The sequence below is a fragment of the Nicotiana tabacum genome, chromosome 24 (assembly GCF_000715075.1).
Source record: "Nicotiana tabacum cultivar K326 chromosome 24, ASM71507v2, whole genome shotgun sequence".
Lineage (NCBI taxonomy): Eukaryota > Viridiplantae > Streptophyta > Magnoliopsida > Solanales > Solanaceae > Nicotiana > Nicotiana tabacum.
This window is the reverse complement of record NC_134103.1, coordinates 94726655-94745063: the sequence shown is the minus strand read 5'-3', so window position 1 is coordinate 94745063 and position 18409 is coordinate 94726655. Positions and strand designations below refer to the sequence as shown.

General features: G+C 33.5%; 1 protein-coding gene across 1 annotated transcript; it reads left to right on the top strand.

Annotated features, from left to right (window-relative positions):
- The first annotated feature begins 12071 nt into the window (after nt 1-12071).
- On the top strand, nt 12072-17976 carry LOC107769258 (cytokinin riboside 5'-monophosphate phosphoribohydrolase LOG3). Its single transcript, XM_016588465.2, has 7 exons — nt 12072-12666; nt 13552-13649; nt 14718-14748; nt 15366-15465; nt 17040-17110; nt 17204-17347; nt 17701-17976. The coding sequence occupies exons 1-7, from the start codon at nt 12544-12546 to the stop codon at nt 17791-17793; spliced, it is 660 nt and encodes a 219-aa protein (XP_016443951.1). The 5' UTR covers nt 12072-12543; the 3' UTR covers nt 17794-17976.
- Nucleotides 17977-18409: the final 433 nt, after the last annotated feature.

Below are 18409 nucleotides of genomic sequence, written 5' to 3'. Positions count from 1 at the left end.
CTCATTCATCGCTGATTTAAAGGTTCCGGGCTCCGCTTCAGGCAATTTTGAGAAATCAGACCTGGTATCAGGGTTACGAAGAACTATCTCCTCTATCGTGGGAAACACTACCGCTAGAGGGATCGCATCACTTCCTACGATGGGCTTAGAGGGTACGCTAGACATGTTTTCAACGAAAGAGAGAGATACCAAACAATGAAGGATTAAAAACGATGAGAATCGATGGAATATAGGGGAAAGATGCACAATAATGGAAGAAGAGGAAGAGGATATAAGGTTTCGATACGGGAAATCTGTAAACTTTTAAATTACACCCTCACATCCCTAATTATAAAGATTCAGTCATCAGAACCGAGAAATCGGCTCATTATTACCTGGTATCAGAACCGAAGCGGCAGATCCAATCAGGAGTCACCGCAAAATGAAGCAGCGCATCGGGAATATGCATCATAATGATGCATGATATCATGACGTCAACCAGATTCGTGGATAACACAAACTCCAACAAATCGACTCTGAAACGAAGCGTTCGAAGTTCGCGGCTCACGAAGGGCCACGTTGCCAGTTTGCACAATCATCACGACCCGTTCAGCTCGCCCAACCATTTCGACCACAATGAACATAATCCGCTCATCAAGCCCGCCTGAAGTTGGCCTTAATAAGTGGAGGGACTAACTGTATGGGTCAAAATCTAGCATTAGAATATTCTCGCCAAGATAATACTAAGGAGAGAGTTCCCAAGTCGTCGTTCGTCAAAATGGCTCAAAGAAACAGCGAAGTTTGTGGTCGAAGAGTCATTAAGAATCGTAGTCAATGCGACAACAATAGACGAGGTCGAGGTCAATACGTTCGGCAGAGCTGTAAGAGCTAGTTTTTAAGATAGGATACTAGATATAATATTCTATTGGATATTCTCTGTATTTGTACTTTTAGGATTTCTTAGAAGCATGTCTCATATAAAGAGAAAAAAAGAGACAATGATAGGGGCACGTAATATTCACTTGTCAGAACTCACTTTGACAAAACAATTCTCTCTTGCTAAGATACAAACCCCACATTTTCACTCAGATTCTTGTTTATACTATTCTATACTTTTTCATCACATCCGAGAATAACTCGAATATTCAAGGATTTGTCTGTCATTCATCATTGTGAGGAGGAACATCCATCTATTTTATCCTTTATTGGGTGAATCATTCCTTCTATTTACTTAAATGTCATTTATTGATATTTATTGCTATTGAATGCTATATTATTGCTCATGTTTTTTAGAACAGTTATTGCATGATGTCATTACTATCTGACCGAACCCATCTAATGATTATTGCACCCTTGAATGTTTTATCTAGAAATATTATTGTTAACTAAGTTTAATCCATAATTACATAAATTCAATTATTTAAACCAAGATACATATTTTTTTGTCAAACAATCCCTAGATGGAGCTCTTAACGAAGCAACAAATATTACGTAGATCGGGTCGGACAGTGGCAGCGACATGTAATAAATATTCCAAAAATCGGAAGCAATAATGTAGCATTCAATGATAATGAACACCAATAAATGACATTTAATTAAATAGAAGGAATGGGTCACCCAAGAAATGACGGAATAAGTGGATGTTCTTTCTCACAATGATGAATGATAGACAATCCCTTGAATATTTGAGTTATTCTCGGATCTAGTAGAAAAGTATAGACAAGAATCTCAGTGAAAAGGTAATGTTTGTATCTTAGCAAGTGAGATCTGATTCTTTAAGTCAAAGTATATTCTTTATAAATGAATATCACATGTCCCCATGATAGTATCTTTTTCTATTTATAGAGAACATGTTCCTAAGAAACCCTAATAGTACAAGTATAGAGAATATTCACTAGAATATTCTCTTTAATATCCTATCTTGAAACTAGCTGTTATAACTCTGTCAGAGATACTCGACCTCGGCCTTGACCCTTGTTGACACCTCGACTTCGGCTCTTGTCGATTCTTCGACTTTGGCCCTTGTTGACTCTTCGTCCACTGACTTCGCCGCTTCTTGGGTCATTTCGACAAATGACAACTTGAACCCTTCCCTTAGGACTACCTTGGCTTAAATATTCTAAAGATAGATTTTGACCCATACAGAGCTTACATCAAGTAAACTTTACATTAACATTGACTTGAAACCTAAAATATTAAGGTGACGAAAAGCTTGAGGAGATTAATTGTCAAATTAGTATACAACAAAAAATCTAGTGTAATCCCACAAGTGAGACGATTGTCAAATTAGTATATATACTGTAAATATATAAAACTTAATTCCTGCATATACGTATTAATGACGGAGTTCCTATTTTTATGCGGTGTTTATATAATGCTGGATTTCTAATTAAATTTTTTTCAAGACATTTTTTGAAAAGGAGCAGAAAACTGGAAAAGAAAAAGAAAAACACAAGGGAACAGAGATTCTGATGTTGGTATGATTATATGACTAATTAATCTTATTATTTACTCGTAACTGAGATTCTTTTGTTCTTTATATGTGGACGACTGAATCTCCACGAACTTGGTAACACGAGTGGTGACAAATAAGTCATGTAAGCCAAAAAGAAAGAATATTATTAGTGCACTTTGATGTCATTAACCTTTAAAAAAAGGAAAAGTAAAAGAGATGAAATGTCTAACGTTGAGGAGTCAATTTGTAAAAAGTATAAAGGATTATTTCTTTGGAATATTCTTCAGAATGATACACAGAATTTAATATCAACCCGTCAAACCCAAAAAAAAAAAAAAAAAAAACGAAAACTAAATAGATCAATATTATTGGAAAATTAGCACGCCATTGTGCTAGTTAGGTTGTTTTGTATGAAAGAAAACATATATTTCAGAAAATACTTCACACAAAAATGATTTACTAGTAATTTTACGTAACTCGAATTAATCGTGGTTCTAAGTTGATATCGGACTATAAAAGAAAAACAAAAATAAAAATAAAAAACCACTAGCGACCAAGAGTTGCTACGGCAACTTGGAAGTTTCCTTCTAAAATTATGTACAAAACGTGCGACAAGTCTATCTTAGGTTAAAAGGGGAGTAGTGAAGCATGAGCCAAATGGTGTATTGAGAAAATACCGCTTGGCACATTTAAGACAAAATCTAAAAGACAAATCTAATCTATATATCTATATCTATATAGATCCAATCATCGATATAGCTAGCTCAGCTCATTGGTTTTCCTTTTATATTATCTAAAAACATGAAAGTAAAAAAAAATCATAATAGTAAAATAATAAAAAAATATAGAAAGACAGTAGATTGAGATAAGAGATGACTATTTGTACTTTGGGACAAGTTAAAATATAAATAAAGTGAATAAATTTACTTAAGATATAAAAGATTTGATAATTTTAAAAATTGAAAAAATTTCAAGTAGCAATTTGTTTTGAATAAAATACACAAAATTATTTATAAGGTAAGAAAAAGAATTATGTTTAATTAATATATATATATATATATATATATATATATATATATATATATATATATATATATATATATATAATAACAAGAATAATGAGGTTATATTAATGTTGACAAATTGGGCAAACGATTATTTTATTAGTAAGTTTGAATGTATAAGATGATTTTTGAAAATGCGGTCCAATTGAGTATTTGAATGTATAAGATGATTTTTGAAAATGCGGTCCAATTGAGAAAATAAAAGAATAAGATATATTTAAATTTGAGATGAGATTTGTTTTTTAAAATATGATAAGAAAAATTATATTTAGGAATACGAGCAATAGAGTCAAAGTTACTGTTGAAATATTTTTTATTTATTATTTATATTATATTAAAATGAATGTGATAAAAGTGGGTATTAAATCCAAGCAAACTAATAAAAAGCCACATGACAATGTTAATAATATTAAGTATTGAATATATAATAGCAAAATAAGGAATAAACAGAGAAAAAATCAAAAAGTTTATCATAAAGAACAAAAAAGGATAAAACATATTTAAATTTGATATGAGAAAGTTTTTTTAAATATGATAAAAAATGTCATGATGTGGATAAGGCCACATAACTGAAGTTTAATAGATTAAAAAATTAAAAAAATTAAAATATTAATAAATTAGAGATAATGCGAGGATATTTATACTAATAATTAGTTTAAAAAATAAAATAAAATATATAATGCTTAAAAATATTATTAATGAATTTAAACTATTTAATAATTTTGAGTATTAATTTTAAATAAAATAAATATTTTTTCCAATATGAAAAAATCATACATCGATTTATATAATAATATTAAAGGATATAAATAGATTATGATATTAAATAAAGATGCATGTTAATGAAAGTCATATAAGAAAATAAAATAATACATATTAGGTGCTTGAGGAGGCTTATTTCCAATAGAGTACTAAATATGTCACGACCCAAACTCACCTATAGGTTGTGATGGCGCTCAACATCCCAACTAGGCAAGCCAACTAATGATTTAAACATATATTCATTTCCTTAAAAATTATCCGAGTAATCAAACTCTTCGAAATTTCAAAATTTAAGAAAGATATGAGAAAATAAGATAAATTAAAACTCAAGTAAAAATAATTAAATCCACAAATTCTACTAGTGTGTGTGCCAAGACCTGGTGTCACAAGTATATGAGCATATAATAAATTATATAAAACTCTAAATACTGTCCGGAATAAAATAGACAGAATGTAAATACAAGAAGAGGCATTAGTTGCTGCAGAACGGCTCAGAAAGGCAACTCACCACTAAACCTCTGGATAACGTAGGTGCGCGTCGATAGGTCCTCCGATAGTACCTGTCTCAGGTCCTGCACAAAAAGTGCAGCAAACGTAGCATGAGTACGTAGACAACGTGTATCTAGTAAGTATCAAGCCTAATCTCGAAGAACTAGTGACGAGAGGTCGACTTTGACACTCACTATGGGTCCATAATATTACAATAGAATATATTGAATTAAACATGATTTTTTAGATGAACAACAATAATTTTCTTAACAAGCAGAAATAATGAATTCCTTACATTTCAATAATTTCTAATTTATCAATTAACTTCACAAGCAGCAATTAAAATATCAAGGTATCGTATAATTATTATTATTAGGCATGATTTCTGTCGAGGTTATACGACCCGATCCAGAGTGTCGTGTACACTGCCGAGGGACGTGTAGCATGATCCATAGATACATCTATACTGCCGAGGCATTCGGCCCGCTCCACAAGAAAGGATGACATTTTCTTATGAACCTCTAGAATGAGAAGTTATTATAATATTAACACGTAGGATGATCAATCTTTATTAACAATTCAATAATTTACACAAAATTTGAGTATATGAAGTTTCGATCTTTTACTTTTTCTCAAATAATTTACAATATAATTCCAGTAATTTAATCAAATAAAAGATACAATTATCACAAGTAATTCATGATTTGAGTCCCAAACTACCCGGACATAGCATAATTAGTAGTTACGCACGGACTCTCGTCACATCGTGCGTACGTAGCCCCCACAACTAGCAACAATTATTAAAGTGAATCACCTATGGGGTAAATATCCTCTTACAAGGTTAGGCAAGAGACTTACCTTGTCTCAAAGCCTACTTCCTGATCACAATGTTGCGTAAAATCTCAATTCGGTGCCGAAAAATCCGAAACTATCCAAAAGTTATATAAAATAATTAATACATGCTCAATAATTCGAAATAAGACTATTAAATAAATTACCCTATCCAAAAATGGTAAATTCCTAAAATTTACCCCGGGCCCTCGTGCCCGGATTCCGAAAATATTCGAAGGAAATCGTTACCTGTAATCTCAAGTACTCAAATATATAATTTTCATCCAATTCCATAACCATTTTCAAGGTTAAAATCTCATTTTTATACAAATCTAGGTTTTTCCTCTAACCCTTGATTTTCACAAATTTACAGGTTATAATCTATCCATAATCTATGTATTTAACTCAAAGTGTGTACAATTAACTTACCTTCAAGTTGCTAGTTGAAATCCCCTCTAAAAAAGCTTCAAGATCGCCTACGAATGGAGAAAATGGGTTCAACAATGGCTGAGCCCCGATTTTAACATATTCTGCCAAGCAGTCCTTTTGCATCTGCGGCTGGCAAGCCGCTTCTGTGGCTCCGCATCTGCAGAAAATGCGTCGCAGATGCGGCTTCACCCTAAGTCGTCCCCGTCCGCTTCTACGGCTTGTACATCGCACCTGCGATGCGCTTCTGCGGTTGTACCTGCGCATCTGCGCCCAATCCGCTTCTGCGGTGCTTTTCACGCACCTGCGGGCTCGCACCTGCGGCTGGCCAAGCGCAGGTGAGGTTGCAGCAGAAGCTGGAAGCTTCAGCTGCTGCTCCAAGGTCCAAAATCGATCCGAGCCTCGTCCGATTAACACCCAAGGCCCCTAGGGCCCCGCCTGAACATACCAACAAGTTTGAAATCATAAAACGGATTCGCTCGAACCCTCGGAACGTGTAAAACAACATCAAAATTAAGAATCATGCCTCAAACCAAATTGATTCAACTTAGAATTTTCAAATTCTTCAAACTTACTCCGAATGTGCCAAAATATACTTATACTACTCAGAATGACACCAAATTTTGCGTGCAAGTCTTAAATCTCCATTCGGAGCTATTCCGAGGCTCGAAATTCTAAACGGACTTCAATTTCTCCAAAACCTACTCCAAACTAAATTCAAAGAACATTAAACCTTCAAATAGTTGATTTTTACTATTAAGCTCTGAAACATCCTTGGGTTGTCCAAAACCCGATTCGAACATACGCCCAAGTCCAAAATCATCATACGAACCTATTGGAACCGTCAAATCCCGATTCCGGGGTCATTTTCTCAAAATGTTGACCGAAGTCAAACATAGTATTTTAAGGCCAACTTAAGGAACCAAGTGTTCCGATTTCATCCCGAACACTTCCAAATCCCGAACCAACCATCCCCGCAAGTCATAAATTAATAAAAGAACATACGAGGAGTTTTATTTAGGGGAACGGGGTTCTAAAAGTCAAAATGACCGGTTGGGTCATTACATTCTCCAACTCTTAAACAAACGTTCGTCCTCGAACGGGTTTAGAATTATACCTGGAGTGCTGAATAAGTGTGAATATCTGCTCTGCATGTCCTGCTCGGCCTCCCAAGTCGCTTCCTCGACTGGTTATCCCCTTCACTGGACTTTTACTGCAGTAATCTTCTTGGATCTCAACTGGCGAACCTGTTTATCAACAATGGCAACTGGTTCCTCTTCATAACCCAAACTCTCATCTAGCTGAACCGTACTGAAGTCTAACACATGTGATACGTCGGCATGATACTTATGGAGCATAGATATATGGAAAACTGAACTCCCGATATACTGGGAGGCAAAGCAAGCTCGTAAGCAACCTCCACAACTCGTCTTAACACCTCAAATGGGCCTATAAACCTTGTGCTCAATTTGCCCTTTTTCTAAAATCTCATGATTCCCTTCATCGGCGATACCTTTAAAAGAACTTTTTCACCTACCATAAACGATAAATCACGCGCTTTCTGATCCGCGTAACTTTTCTGCCTGGACTGTGCTGTACGAAGTTGCTCCTGAATTAATTTTACTTTTTTCAAGGCATCCTTTACCAAATCAGTACCATGTAACTTAGCTTCACCGGGCTCAAACCATCCGATGGGCGAATAATATCGCCGACCATATAAAGCCTCAAATGGAACCATGCTGGATTGGTAAATATTGTTATAAGCAAACTCGGCCAAAGCAAGAAACGATCCCACTGGCCTCCAAAGTCAATCACACATGCCCTGAGCATATCCTCCAAAATCTGAACTGTCCGCTCCAACTGCCCATCGGTCTGCGGATGAAAGGCTATCCTGATCTCTACACGGGTCCCCAATTCACTTTGTACTTCTCTCTAAAAATGTGAAGTAAATTGAGGGCCTCTATCTGATATGATGGAGATTGGCACACCGTGCAAATGAACTATCTCCTGAATATAAATCTGAGCCAATCTCTCCTAAGTATACGTAGTCACAACCGGAATAAAGTGTGGCGACTTGGTCAACCTGTCGACAATTACCCAAACTGCATCAAACTTCCGCAAAGTCCGCGACAACCCAACTACAAAGTCCATAGTAATGCGTTCCCATTTTCACTCTGGTATAGTCATCTGCTGAAGTAGGCCACCTGGCCTCTAGTGCTCATATTTAACTTGCTGGTAATTTAAACACCCAGCTACATACTCAACTATGTCTTTTTTCATCCGCCGCCACCAATAATGCTGCCTCAAGTCACGATACATCTTCGTAGCACCTAGATGAATAGAATACCAAGAATTGTGTGCCTCTTCTAGAATATTTTTCCTTAGTCCATCCACATTAGGAACACATAGACGATCCTAGAGTCGTAGAACACCATCCGCGCCAATAGTAACTTCCTTGGTACCACCCCGTAGTACCGGTTCTAAAAGTCAAAATAACCGGTTGGGTCATTACAATTTAATGTTAGAAATAGAAGGGAAAGACGATTTGAATTTGAGATTAGATTAAAATTAAGGTGAAAACATTCAAACTATGGATAGGACCACGAAATTAATGTTTTACTAGATAAAAAACTAACAATTGGATAACAAATTAAAATTAAGAAAATACAAAATAAATATCTCATGTAGGTAATTTTACTAACGAAAATTAAAAAAGGGTATAAATTAAAAAAATTAATTGCACGTGATACAAAAAATAATTATAAGAAAATTCAATAGATTAAAAATATAATAATTAAAAAACTTGTCTAATAATATTTTAAACTAATTCAAAGATATAACTTAAAATGAAATGTGATATTATTGTAAGAAACTAATTAAAAATTTATGGTAGGGAAGAGGATGTATAAAAAGGAAAATAGAGATAGTGTGAGAATATTTAGACTTTGAATTAATTAAGTATAAGTATATTAAATAATTAAATAATACTCAAAAATATTATTGATAGATTTAAATGACAAAAAAAGTTCTGAGTAAGAGGATAAAAATTCAAAAATATATTAAATTTTAGGAATAAAAAAATTATATTTATATATGTTTATCAAAAGGGTAATAAGAAAGATATTAAGTCAATTGGTAAGCTAATAAAAGATCACATGAATATTATATTATTAAGTAATAAATAATACAATAACTATAAGCAAAGATTAAAGAGAGGTTTGTTTTGGGTGAAAATGTAGAAGGATAAGACTTATTCGAATTTGAGGTAAAAATAGTAAGAATTTTGTTAAAACAATATGCTCAAACAAGACATATCACAAACGTGATATGTTTAGTATTCTTTAATATTGACCACAAAATAAAATACAAGTACTAAATCAAGGAGTTGGATTATTACAGATATAAAATAAAAATATAAATAAAAAGAAACATGTTATCTGGAAATTTTAAATTTTAAGATAATTCCAATAACTCAAATTATAATTTGAAGTGAAATGTTAGGAGCCATCACGATCTCGACGGTAGGAATTCCAAGTCGTGACACACATATACTTTTATATTTTGATAGTCTTTTGTATCTCTTTCCTCTCTTAATATGTTATCGAACTTTAATGTTTCTTTATCTCCATTGCAGTGGGAAGAAAGGACGATATATATATATATATATATATATATATATATATATATATATATATATATATATACACACACACATATTTATGTATGTTGTATATAAATTTTATATATTTTTGTGATTATTGGATATAAATAATTTTGGCCGCGGACTAAAAATGGTCTTTGCCCAAATATAATTAGTTCTCGGCTTCAGCCCTTAATAAAAAAATTAGTTCTCGTCTCCAGTTATATTTTTGCATTATATGGTTCTATTAAGTTCTTATGAGATGGAAAAAAATTCTGCAAAATACTCATTTGTGTAGTAGTAATATACTTATGCAATATTTCTTTACAATATATACCAATGTTTCTCTTGGTAGGGTTACAATATTCTCTAATTATTTATGCTTTTAGTAAGATTGTACATGTTGACTGTGGTCAACCACATTTAAGGAAAACTGTACATAGCGGTTGTGATAAGACTTATGAGAATATTCAAGATTGACATAAATCAGAAGTTCTACTCTTTCTATTTCTCTCATAAATACTTTTATATAAAGCTAAGTAGTCATAAAATTCGATACGACATTGTTGGTTATTCTAACTCGGTCGATACTGTAGTTATAATATTGGGGTTCCTTTTCTGTTGCCTAGGTTATACCTTTGGAATACCCTTTAAGAAATTTTTTTCTACTCCCCCAAATCTTCACTCTACGCCATGCAACTCCCCTTACAGGTTATCCGAATGGACAAAAGATCACATGTTCATCTTCTGAAAATTTTATAATTATATATAAAATGATCTTTGGTTCGAAGTTTAATTTGACTCGCTTAAAAAAAATTATTGTTTGATTTAAGAGAAAAATCAATCTTGCAAGTTAAAAGACATATCTAGAAAAATAAAAATGCCCATGAGATGAGAATGAGATGGTCACACAATTTACCATATTATAATTTAATTTTACCTGAAATCTAACCGGTTTCATTTAAATTTAGAGAAAATCAAATTACAAACTTTAAAAACTCAGTCTTTTCTTTTTCATATGTGAAGAGATTTTTATTACAATTCTGAAGACTAAATGCCAAAGAAAATTATACTAGTAGAAGAAATGCAATGGTCCACTCGTGCTAGCACCTAAGGTTTTAATCTCATTCTGAACTATGAGGTTTTAATTTCAAATTCCAAAAAAGTAAAATGTTAGGTAACTTTTTTATTTGTCTAACAACCTGTTTGGATGGTTTTTACCTATTATATTGTATCGTACTATTAATTTAAATATAATATTTGTTTTGATTGTTACTTAAATTTTATTGTATCGCATCGTCAACTCCATTATTACATAACAACGAAAAGTGTCATTTTATGTAACGATCGATTTGGTATAATGGCGTCGTTACCTTATTTTATTCTCTCATCTTGCTTCTTTATTATTAAATAATCTTATTTTATCCTTTACCCTACCTTTTTATATAATAATTCTACCTCGTACCTTACTTTTTCTTTGTAATATTGCAAGTTTATTCTTCATATTATTGGTGCATGACATTATGAAATGACAGCAAACAATACAATCTATCCAAATATTGTATACGTCAAAATAATACAGTACAATACAATACAATACAATACAATACGATATATTATGAAACGATGCATAACAATTGTTTACCCGTAAAACGGTACAGTTGAATTTATAGCGTGATTTATAGACAAGCGAACTGATTTGATAAAAAAAATGATAAAGAAATAGAGCAAAAAATAAGATTAACGACTGAAAATAAAGAAGATAACGAGCCTGGCTCTGTACTCGGTCTTTCCGAGAGCAGAAATGAAAGCAATGATAAAACTATTAGATCGAGCGTAAAATAGTGAAGTACAGCTTTGTGTGCAGAATATTTTTTTGTCCTACAATGATTGTTAACCCTCCTATTTATAGCCATGTTGAGGGAAATAAGATCTTCAAATCAAGTTTCTTCTTGAATTAGAATAAATGCGTCATTGATAGGTGCATAACGGCTGGCTTTGAATGCAGATATTCTCTGTAACGGCTGCTCATTGAATGTCTTCCGATGTCAAACTTTTGAATTTCTATTATCGACTATGCTTCTTTCGGGATTCATCCTGTACCAGTTACATACTTTGTATCCGGTGCCAGTTATTTATTAACTCATTTTTTATCTGTCTTTGATTCTACGTGTCACTTTATCATTCCACTATCGGTTATGGACCAAGTTCACCCATACAACAACCATCCAAACGATAAGTTTTGTTAAGCAGATATTCGAAACATACTGATAAAATAGTTAAGATGCGCAAAAACACGTGTATCATTAAAAATAAATGGTCCCGTGCGAGACCGAGTATAAAACAAGTGAGTTAAGTGTTGGGTGACGTGGAATGCGGCTTATACATAGAACCATTTTGGTGTGGCCAATAGGGTGTCAAAGCTAAAAAGCCAAAAAGGTCTAGGCAATTTCCTTCTGTGGTACCCGTATGGTCGTATATGTAAGGATACAAAACAGATACGCCTCCGATTTAGTGTATGTGAACCTATTTTTTTTTTAGTCTGAATAATTCTTTTTAAATTTGGAAACAATTTTGCTTAAACTTACAATTCTATTCTTAATGAGAAGTTTTTATAACCACACAAATACTTCGGGCCCCTTTGTCAATTGTTTATAACCACAATTTTCAAAAATCTTCATTTTTTCTTAAACTTCATGCCCAGTCAAATAGATTCACGTAAATTGGAACTGAGGCAGTATCTATAAATCCCCAGTCTTTAGTTGGCTTCTCTCTCTATATATTGCTTGTTCTCTCAGCATATGCAAAGAGAATAATAGCATTAGCAATATTCTGAGGTTTCTTTCTATAACATAAAGGGAACAGTGTTATAAGAAAAGGGGCAAAACACAAAAAATATGGAGAGGGAGAGTGATGTTGTTAAGGTATCAAAATTCAAGAGGATTTGTGTGTTTTGTGGGAGTAGTCAAGGCAAGAAAAGTAGCTATCAAGATGCTGCCATTCAGCTTGGCAAAGAATTGGTATAGACCTTTTTCTTTTTCTTTTTCTTGGTTTTAACTTTAACCCTTTTGCTTTTATCTCATTCTGGTTTCTGCATAAAGATGGTTTCTTTTTTAGGTCCCTGTGTTTTCCATGATGATGGGGTCTTAATTTAAAGTAAATGTCAAGTTTTTTGATTGGAATTTTGGGTTGATTGTTCCCCTTTTGCTCTATTTTCTCTAATTTTTCTGCAATATGCTGTTCTTTAAGCAGAGGACTTACATGCAGTTCTTGTATTTCTCTAAAATACAAAGCATTTCTGTTTCTTTTGTGTGTGTGTGTGTGTTGACAACCACTCATGTCAAGTTTCATTCTTTTCTGCAAGTTGCTTTGAGTTGTGTGTGTGTGTGTGTGTTTAGCATACCACTCATGTCAAGATTCATTCTTTTCTGCAAATTGCTTTGAGTTGTGTGTGTGTGTGTGTGTGTGTGTGTGTGTGTGTTTAGCATACCACTCATGTCAAGATTCATTCTTTTCTGCAAGTTGCTTTGAGTTTTGCACATGGGAAATATAACAAGGTTTTCAGCTTCTAGTGCTAGCTTTTATAAAATCTATACTTCCAGTTACTTTCATCTACAGGTTTTTTTTATCTCATTCTCCTATTTCTTTGGGGGCCCTTTTCTCTCTTATTCTCTAAATTGTACAATCTTTGCATTTATGCTCTCTTATTTTCTTCATAACATATAAGAGCAGATGAAACATATGCACTAAAAAGTACATTTGTTTGATTAACAATGGTATAATCCATTTTACCTTTTTCACAATCACTAAACAATGTGATTATGCTTTTTGACTTTAAGTGAAATTACTTAACTTTAATTTGTCAATCCTGTGATTTTCTGAATCTTGATATTGTCTAATGAAAGGTCTCAAGGAATATTGATTTAGTATACGGAGGAGGGAGCATAGGCCTAATGGGTTTGGTTTCACAAGCCGTTCATGACGGTGGTCGCCATGTTATTGGGTGAGAAAAATTTATTTATATGCTAATCATATCTTAGTTGTCCCTCAAAACTCTAATATTAGAGTTAGGTTATGGGTGTGTTTGGTACGAAGGAAAATATTTTCTTTGCTAACTCATTTTTGAAATTTTTTTTTTACCCCTTTTTCAGCCTTCCCCATCAACCCACCCACACCCCCACCTAACCCACCCCACCCCATCCCACCCTAAATAAAAATGTTATTAATAGTACTATCTTTCATTTCAACAAAAAAAATATTTTTTTTCCATGACATAGAATTTTATTTTTTTTTCATTTTAACAAAATGAGTATTTTCTTTTCATGATATAGAAAAAATATTTTCTTTTATTTCAATAAAATGATTACTTTATTTTCATGTTGTAGAAAGAGTATTTTCTTTTTCAACCAAAAAAAGTATATTTTCTTTATAGCTATGGAGTATTTGTTTGAATTTTTAGAAGAATAATTAAATTGTTGAAGAAAATAGAGTCCTGAAAAGGTTGAGTATTTGGGGAGAGAGGGTGGGGGCAAAGAAACATGGAAACTTGGGGAAAGGGGGTGAGGGGAGTAGCATAAAAAAATATTTTCTACTCTCTAACCAAACACTAGAAATATTTTTCGGAAATATTTTTTTACTCACAAACCAAACAAGCAAAAATAAGTGATAAAGCCACTCATTTTCCATGAAAACATTTTCTAAGAAAATAATTTCCATGGAAAACATTTTCGTTCGTACCAAACACCCTATATTTAATAGAATTCTATCACTTGCTAGCATGTTGAATAAACAAGGATGTCTCTTGTGTTAATTAGTAGAGTTAGGTTTTTTAATCAATTTGAAGGGAGCCTTGGTGTAATTGGTAAAGTTGTTACCGTGTGACCAGGAGGTCACGGGTTCGAACCAGGTAAACAACCTTTTGCAGAAATGGAGGATAAAGCTGTGTATAATAGACCTTTGTGGTCCGGCCATTCTCTGGACCCGTGCATAGCGAAAGCTTTGTGCATCGGGCGACCCTTTTTTTTAAAAAAAAATAATAATTAATTTTTGTCATATTATTGTCTGCCTGCAGAGTCATTCCCAAGACACTCATGCCTAGAGAGGTATGTCTGCTATGATCAAGAAAATTAATGTTTTTATAACAATAATTATTCCATTGTTTAAGAGCTGATACTTTGAGTTTATTTCCTTCAGTTGATGTAGCAAAAGACAGTATTTACAAAGTTATATGATGTTAATTGTTTGGGTACTGAAGACACTGTTTGTGTTTTCTTGTCTTTGATTGCCTTATCCATATACAATAGTACTTTGACATCTGGCTTTTCTCTAGTATTATGTATTTTTAGGTTCTAAATGGTTTTCCTGACTTTTCCTTCTTTATACAAAGCTTTATTCACTCTGTTTCAGAGATCAGTAATAGCTCTTGTGTTTTCTTTCTTGGCTGTTTCTGCAACTGATATGTATGTATATATCTTGAACTGGTGGTGTATTAAGGCCAAGGCTGCTTTCTTCTGCAACTGCTGACTCTAAAGTCCTTTTTGGGATTAAGTTTTCTTTTTCTCTGAAATACTCATCATTGCTTTACTGCACAAAATTCACTACACTACAAGTAAAGCTTCTCTCTTTCATTTTTTTATCTTTATTTCTACCACATTATCTGATTTTTCAAAAAAAAAAAAGGGTTTTTTGTTTTTAATATATGGTACTGACTTTTTCACAGCTAACTGGTGAAACAGTAGGAGAAGTGAAGGCAGTTGCAGATATGCATCAAAGGAAAGCAGAAATGGCGAAGCATTCTGATGCTTTTATTGCCTTACCAGGTTGGTATAAGGTCTCTAGTCAAAGTTTAACCTTTACACGCAAATGAAAAAAGAAAATCAGTGCTTTAATATTTGCTATTTTGGGCAATAGATTCATTATATGCCTCCTATTGTTTATTCTTCCGATAGTTCAGATAGTTATCTTTTTGGCTTAGTATTCCTCTTCTGTCCTCGTTAAAGAAACTATGCATAAGTAAGTTCTCCTTTAAAGGACAACAATAATAGAATTTTGCAGGATTTGCATAGCATTCTTACTCCTTGATACAAGTCCCAAAAGAAGGGATTTCCATAAAGAATTAACTATGCTAAAAATTATTAATATCTAGTCGAAAATATTAAAAGTGTAGTCCGGCGCACAAGGCATCCCATGTTCATGCAAGGTCCAGGAAAGGGCCGCTCCCAGAGGGGTATGATGAATACAGTCTAACCTAGTCGAAAATATTCTTAAAGATATATATCTGCACAAAATTTGAACCCATGTTACAAAAGAGTGGTACCTAATTATGGAGTATTAATAGTCGTTTAGCGAGAAGGAAAAAGAAAAGGAAAGAATGTGAGGGGTTAGTTTTGTTCGGATCCTTCAAAAGTGTTGCCACAATCGTGTCAAATCATTCAAAAATGCATTATTTTTAGAGGATCCGATCTAACTCACCTGGCTACATTTTGGTGGTTCCGAGCAACTCATGTTAGTGGTTGCTTTTGTTGTGAAGCTTAAATAATCAGTTACTATTTCACAAGCTCTGTGGTCCTTGAAGTTTTCACAATTGAGCAACAGTACAAACCGTAGTTGTTGACCTATCAACATCTTGCACTGAAATTGGAGTTGTTCACTGTGAAAGAACCTACTTCTGTGATTTATTCTTTTCCTTTAATGTGCTACAGTCACTTGGGATGATAGAAAAAGGGAAAAAATAAACTGCCACACTTTCACTAAATTGGTAATACCAACTGGCTGCTAGACCTAACAAGGTTCTCTACAATTCAAACTGCTCATATTAAATATTCCTTTTGGTTGCATCTTAACTATATAGTCACAAAACTTCCAACAACAACAAAGCCAATGTGAACCAATAAGTGGGGTATGTGGAGGGTAGTGTGTATGCAGACCTTATCCCTACCCGAGAAGATAGAGAGATAGTTTCCGATAGACTCTCGACTGAGGAAAGATAAAACAAAACAGTAGCAGCAAGCAATAACAATAGCAAGACACTGAGAAAACCGAAGCGAACGATAGTGAGAGAACAGATAACCAGAAAAATAGATGGAACGAAGCAGTAGCAATAAAATAAAACTATTGCAAACAGAACAAAATAAAACTATTATTGAATTAAACACCTTGTCTAGACATTTTAGCAGAATATTATTGTATTTATGAGAATCATGCCCTGTATCATTCTTCTGTTGTTCTTGATTTTATGTTTCAATTTTCCCACTTTGCTTTTTAACATTTGACTAAGTTGATCAACCTAAAGTAGGACATTATGGTTCATTAATCATTAATTTCTCAGTAGCTAAGCACAACATTAGATGGTTCTAGAAGAAGCATTAACGGTATTATCTGCTTCACATTCCAGGTGGTTATGGAACTCTTGAGGAGCTACTTGAAGTGATAACCTGGGCACAACTTGGTATCCACGATAAGCCGGTATAATTTTTAATTGTTATTATAACTTTAAGATCATCAGTTTTTAATTTCAACATTCACAATTGAGAACCGAAAAAAACATACATTTTGCAGGTAGGATTGCTGAATGTGGATGGATATTACAATTCATTATTGTCATTTATTGACAAAGCTGTTGAGGAAGGTTTCATCTGTCCAAATGCCCGCCACATCATTGTATCAGCACCAACACCAAAAGAGCTAGTCAAGAAATTGGAGGTAAAACTCTTAGAAGAGGCAAATACAATGTTTTGATCAAGAAACCAACTTCCTCCCTTTACCTGCTTAGAAACCTTTTGAACCTTAAACTAAATAGACTTTCAAGCTACATGAGAAGAGCTTTAAAAATACTAGAAAATAGTCTTTTCGTCGTATATTTGCTTGACCTGCAGCCTGTAAAGAACACTGATCCCTTCTGGTAAAAGGGAATAAGGATAATCCTTGCCAAATTAGTCTAGACGCAATCATCGTTTAACAATATTTGTCTTGTAAAGTCATTCTTATTCTTCATTAAGGTACTGTTAAAAATGGCAATCTATAGTTAGAAGTACATATTTTCTTTGCGATCGCAGGATTATGTTCCTTGCCATGAAAGAGTTGCGTCTAAGTTGAGCTGGGAGATGGAGCAGCTTGGCTATCCCCAAGCACAAGAAATTGCAAGATGAACAAGCTAGCCTGAAATTCTTATTTTTGTTGTGGGGAAAGGGTGTTCTTTTTTGTTATTCACCCTGTAAATTTCTCTAGAAATGGCAATATCTCTCATCCCCCCTATTCCCTTCAAGTGGAAATTTCCTTAATATACTGTAAGATGTAACTATTAAGATTATGCATATGTACTTATTTCCTAATGCTGACTTGCTAAGTGTGCAGTGTAGTCCTGTATGTCTTTTTCTTTATCACATGTCTATAAGCTGAAAACAAAAAGTATAAATATTTAAGTGACTCTTGGACAATGATGTAAATATTGAAGCCAAAGTTTCAACTTATTCCAAGTTCTCAACCATTCTCCTCAACTAGTTTTCAGGTCATTCTCCTGCTCTGGTTTCTTGATTGTTTATCTTCTTTTTGTCCCAATGTATTAGTAATACATTAATAGTGCAGGGCAGGGGAAGATCTAAATGGGGCGGGGCAGGGCAAAACATTATTTTCGAAAAAATTAATGGGTTAGGGCAGGGCAGGGTTAGGTCCTGTATTAAAAAACTTTCCAAAAAGGAGAGAATGTTTCCAACTATCCTGTATTGGTATGTCCCGATAGTTATAAAAAAAATTACTGAATCTTTT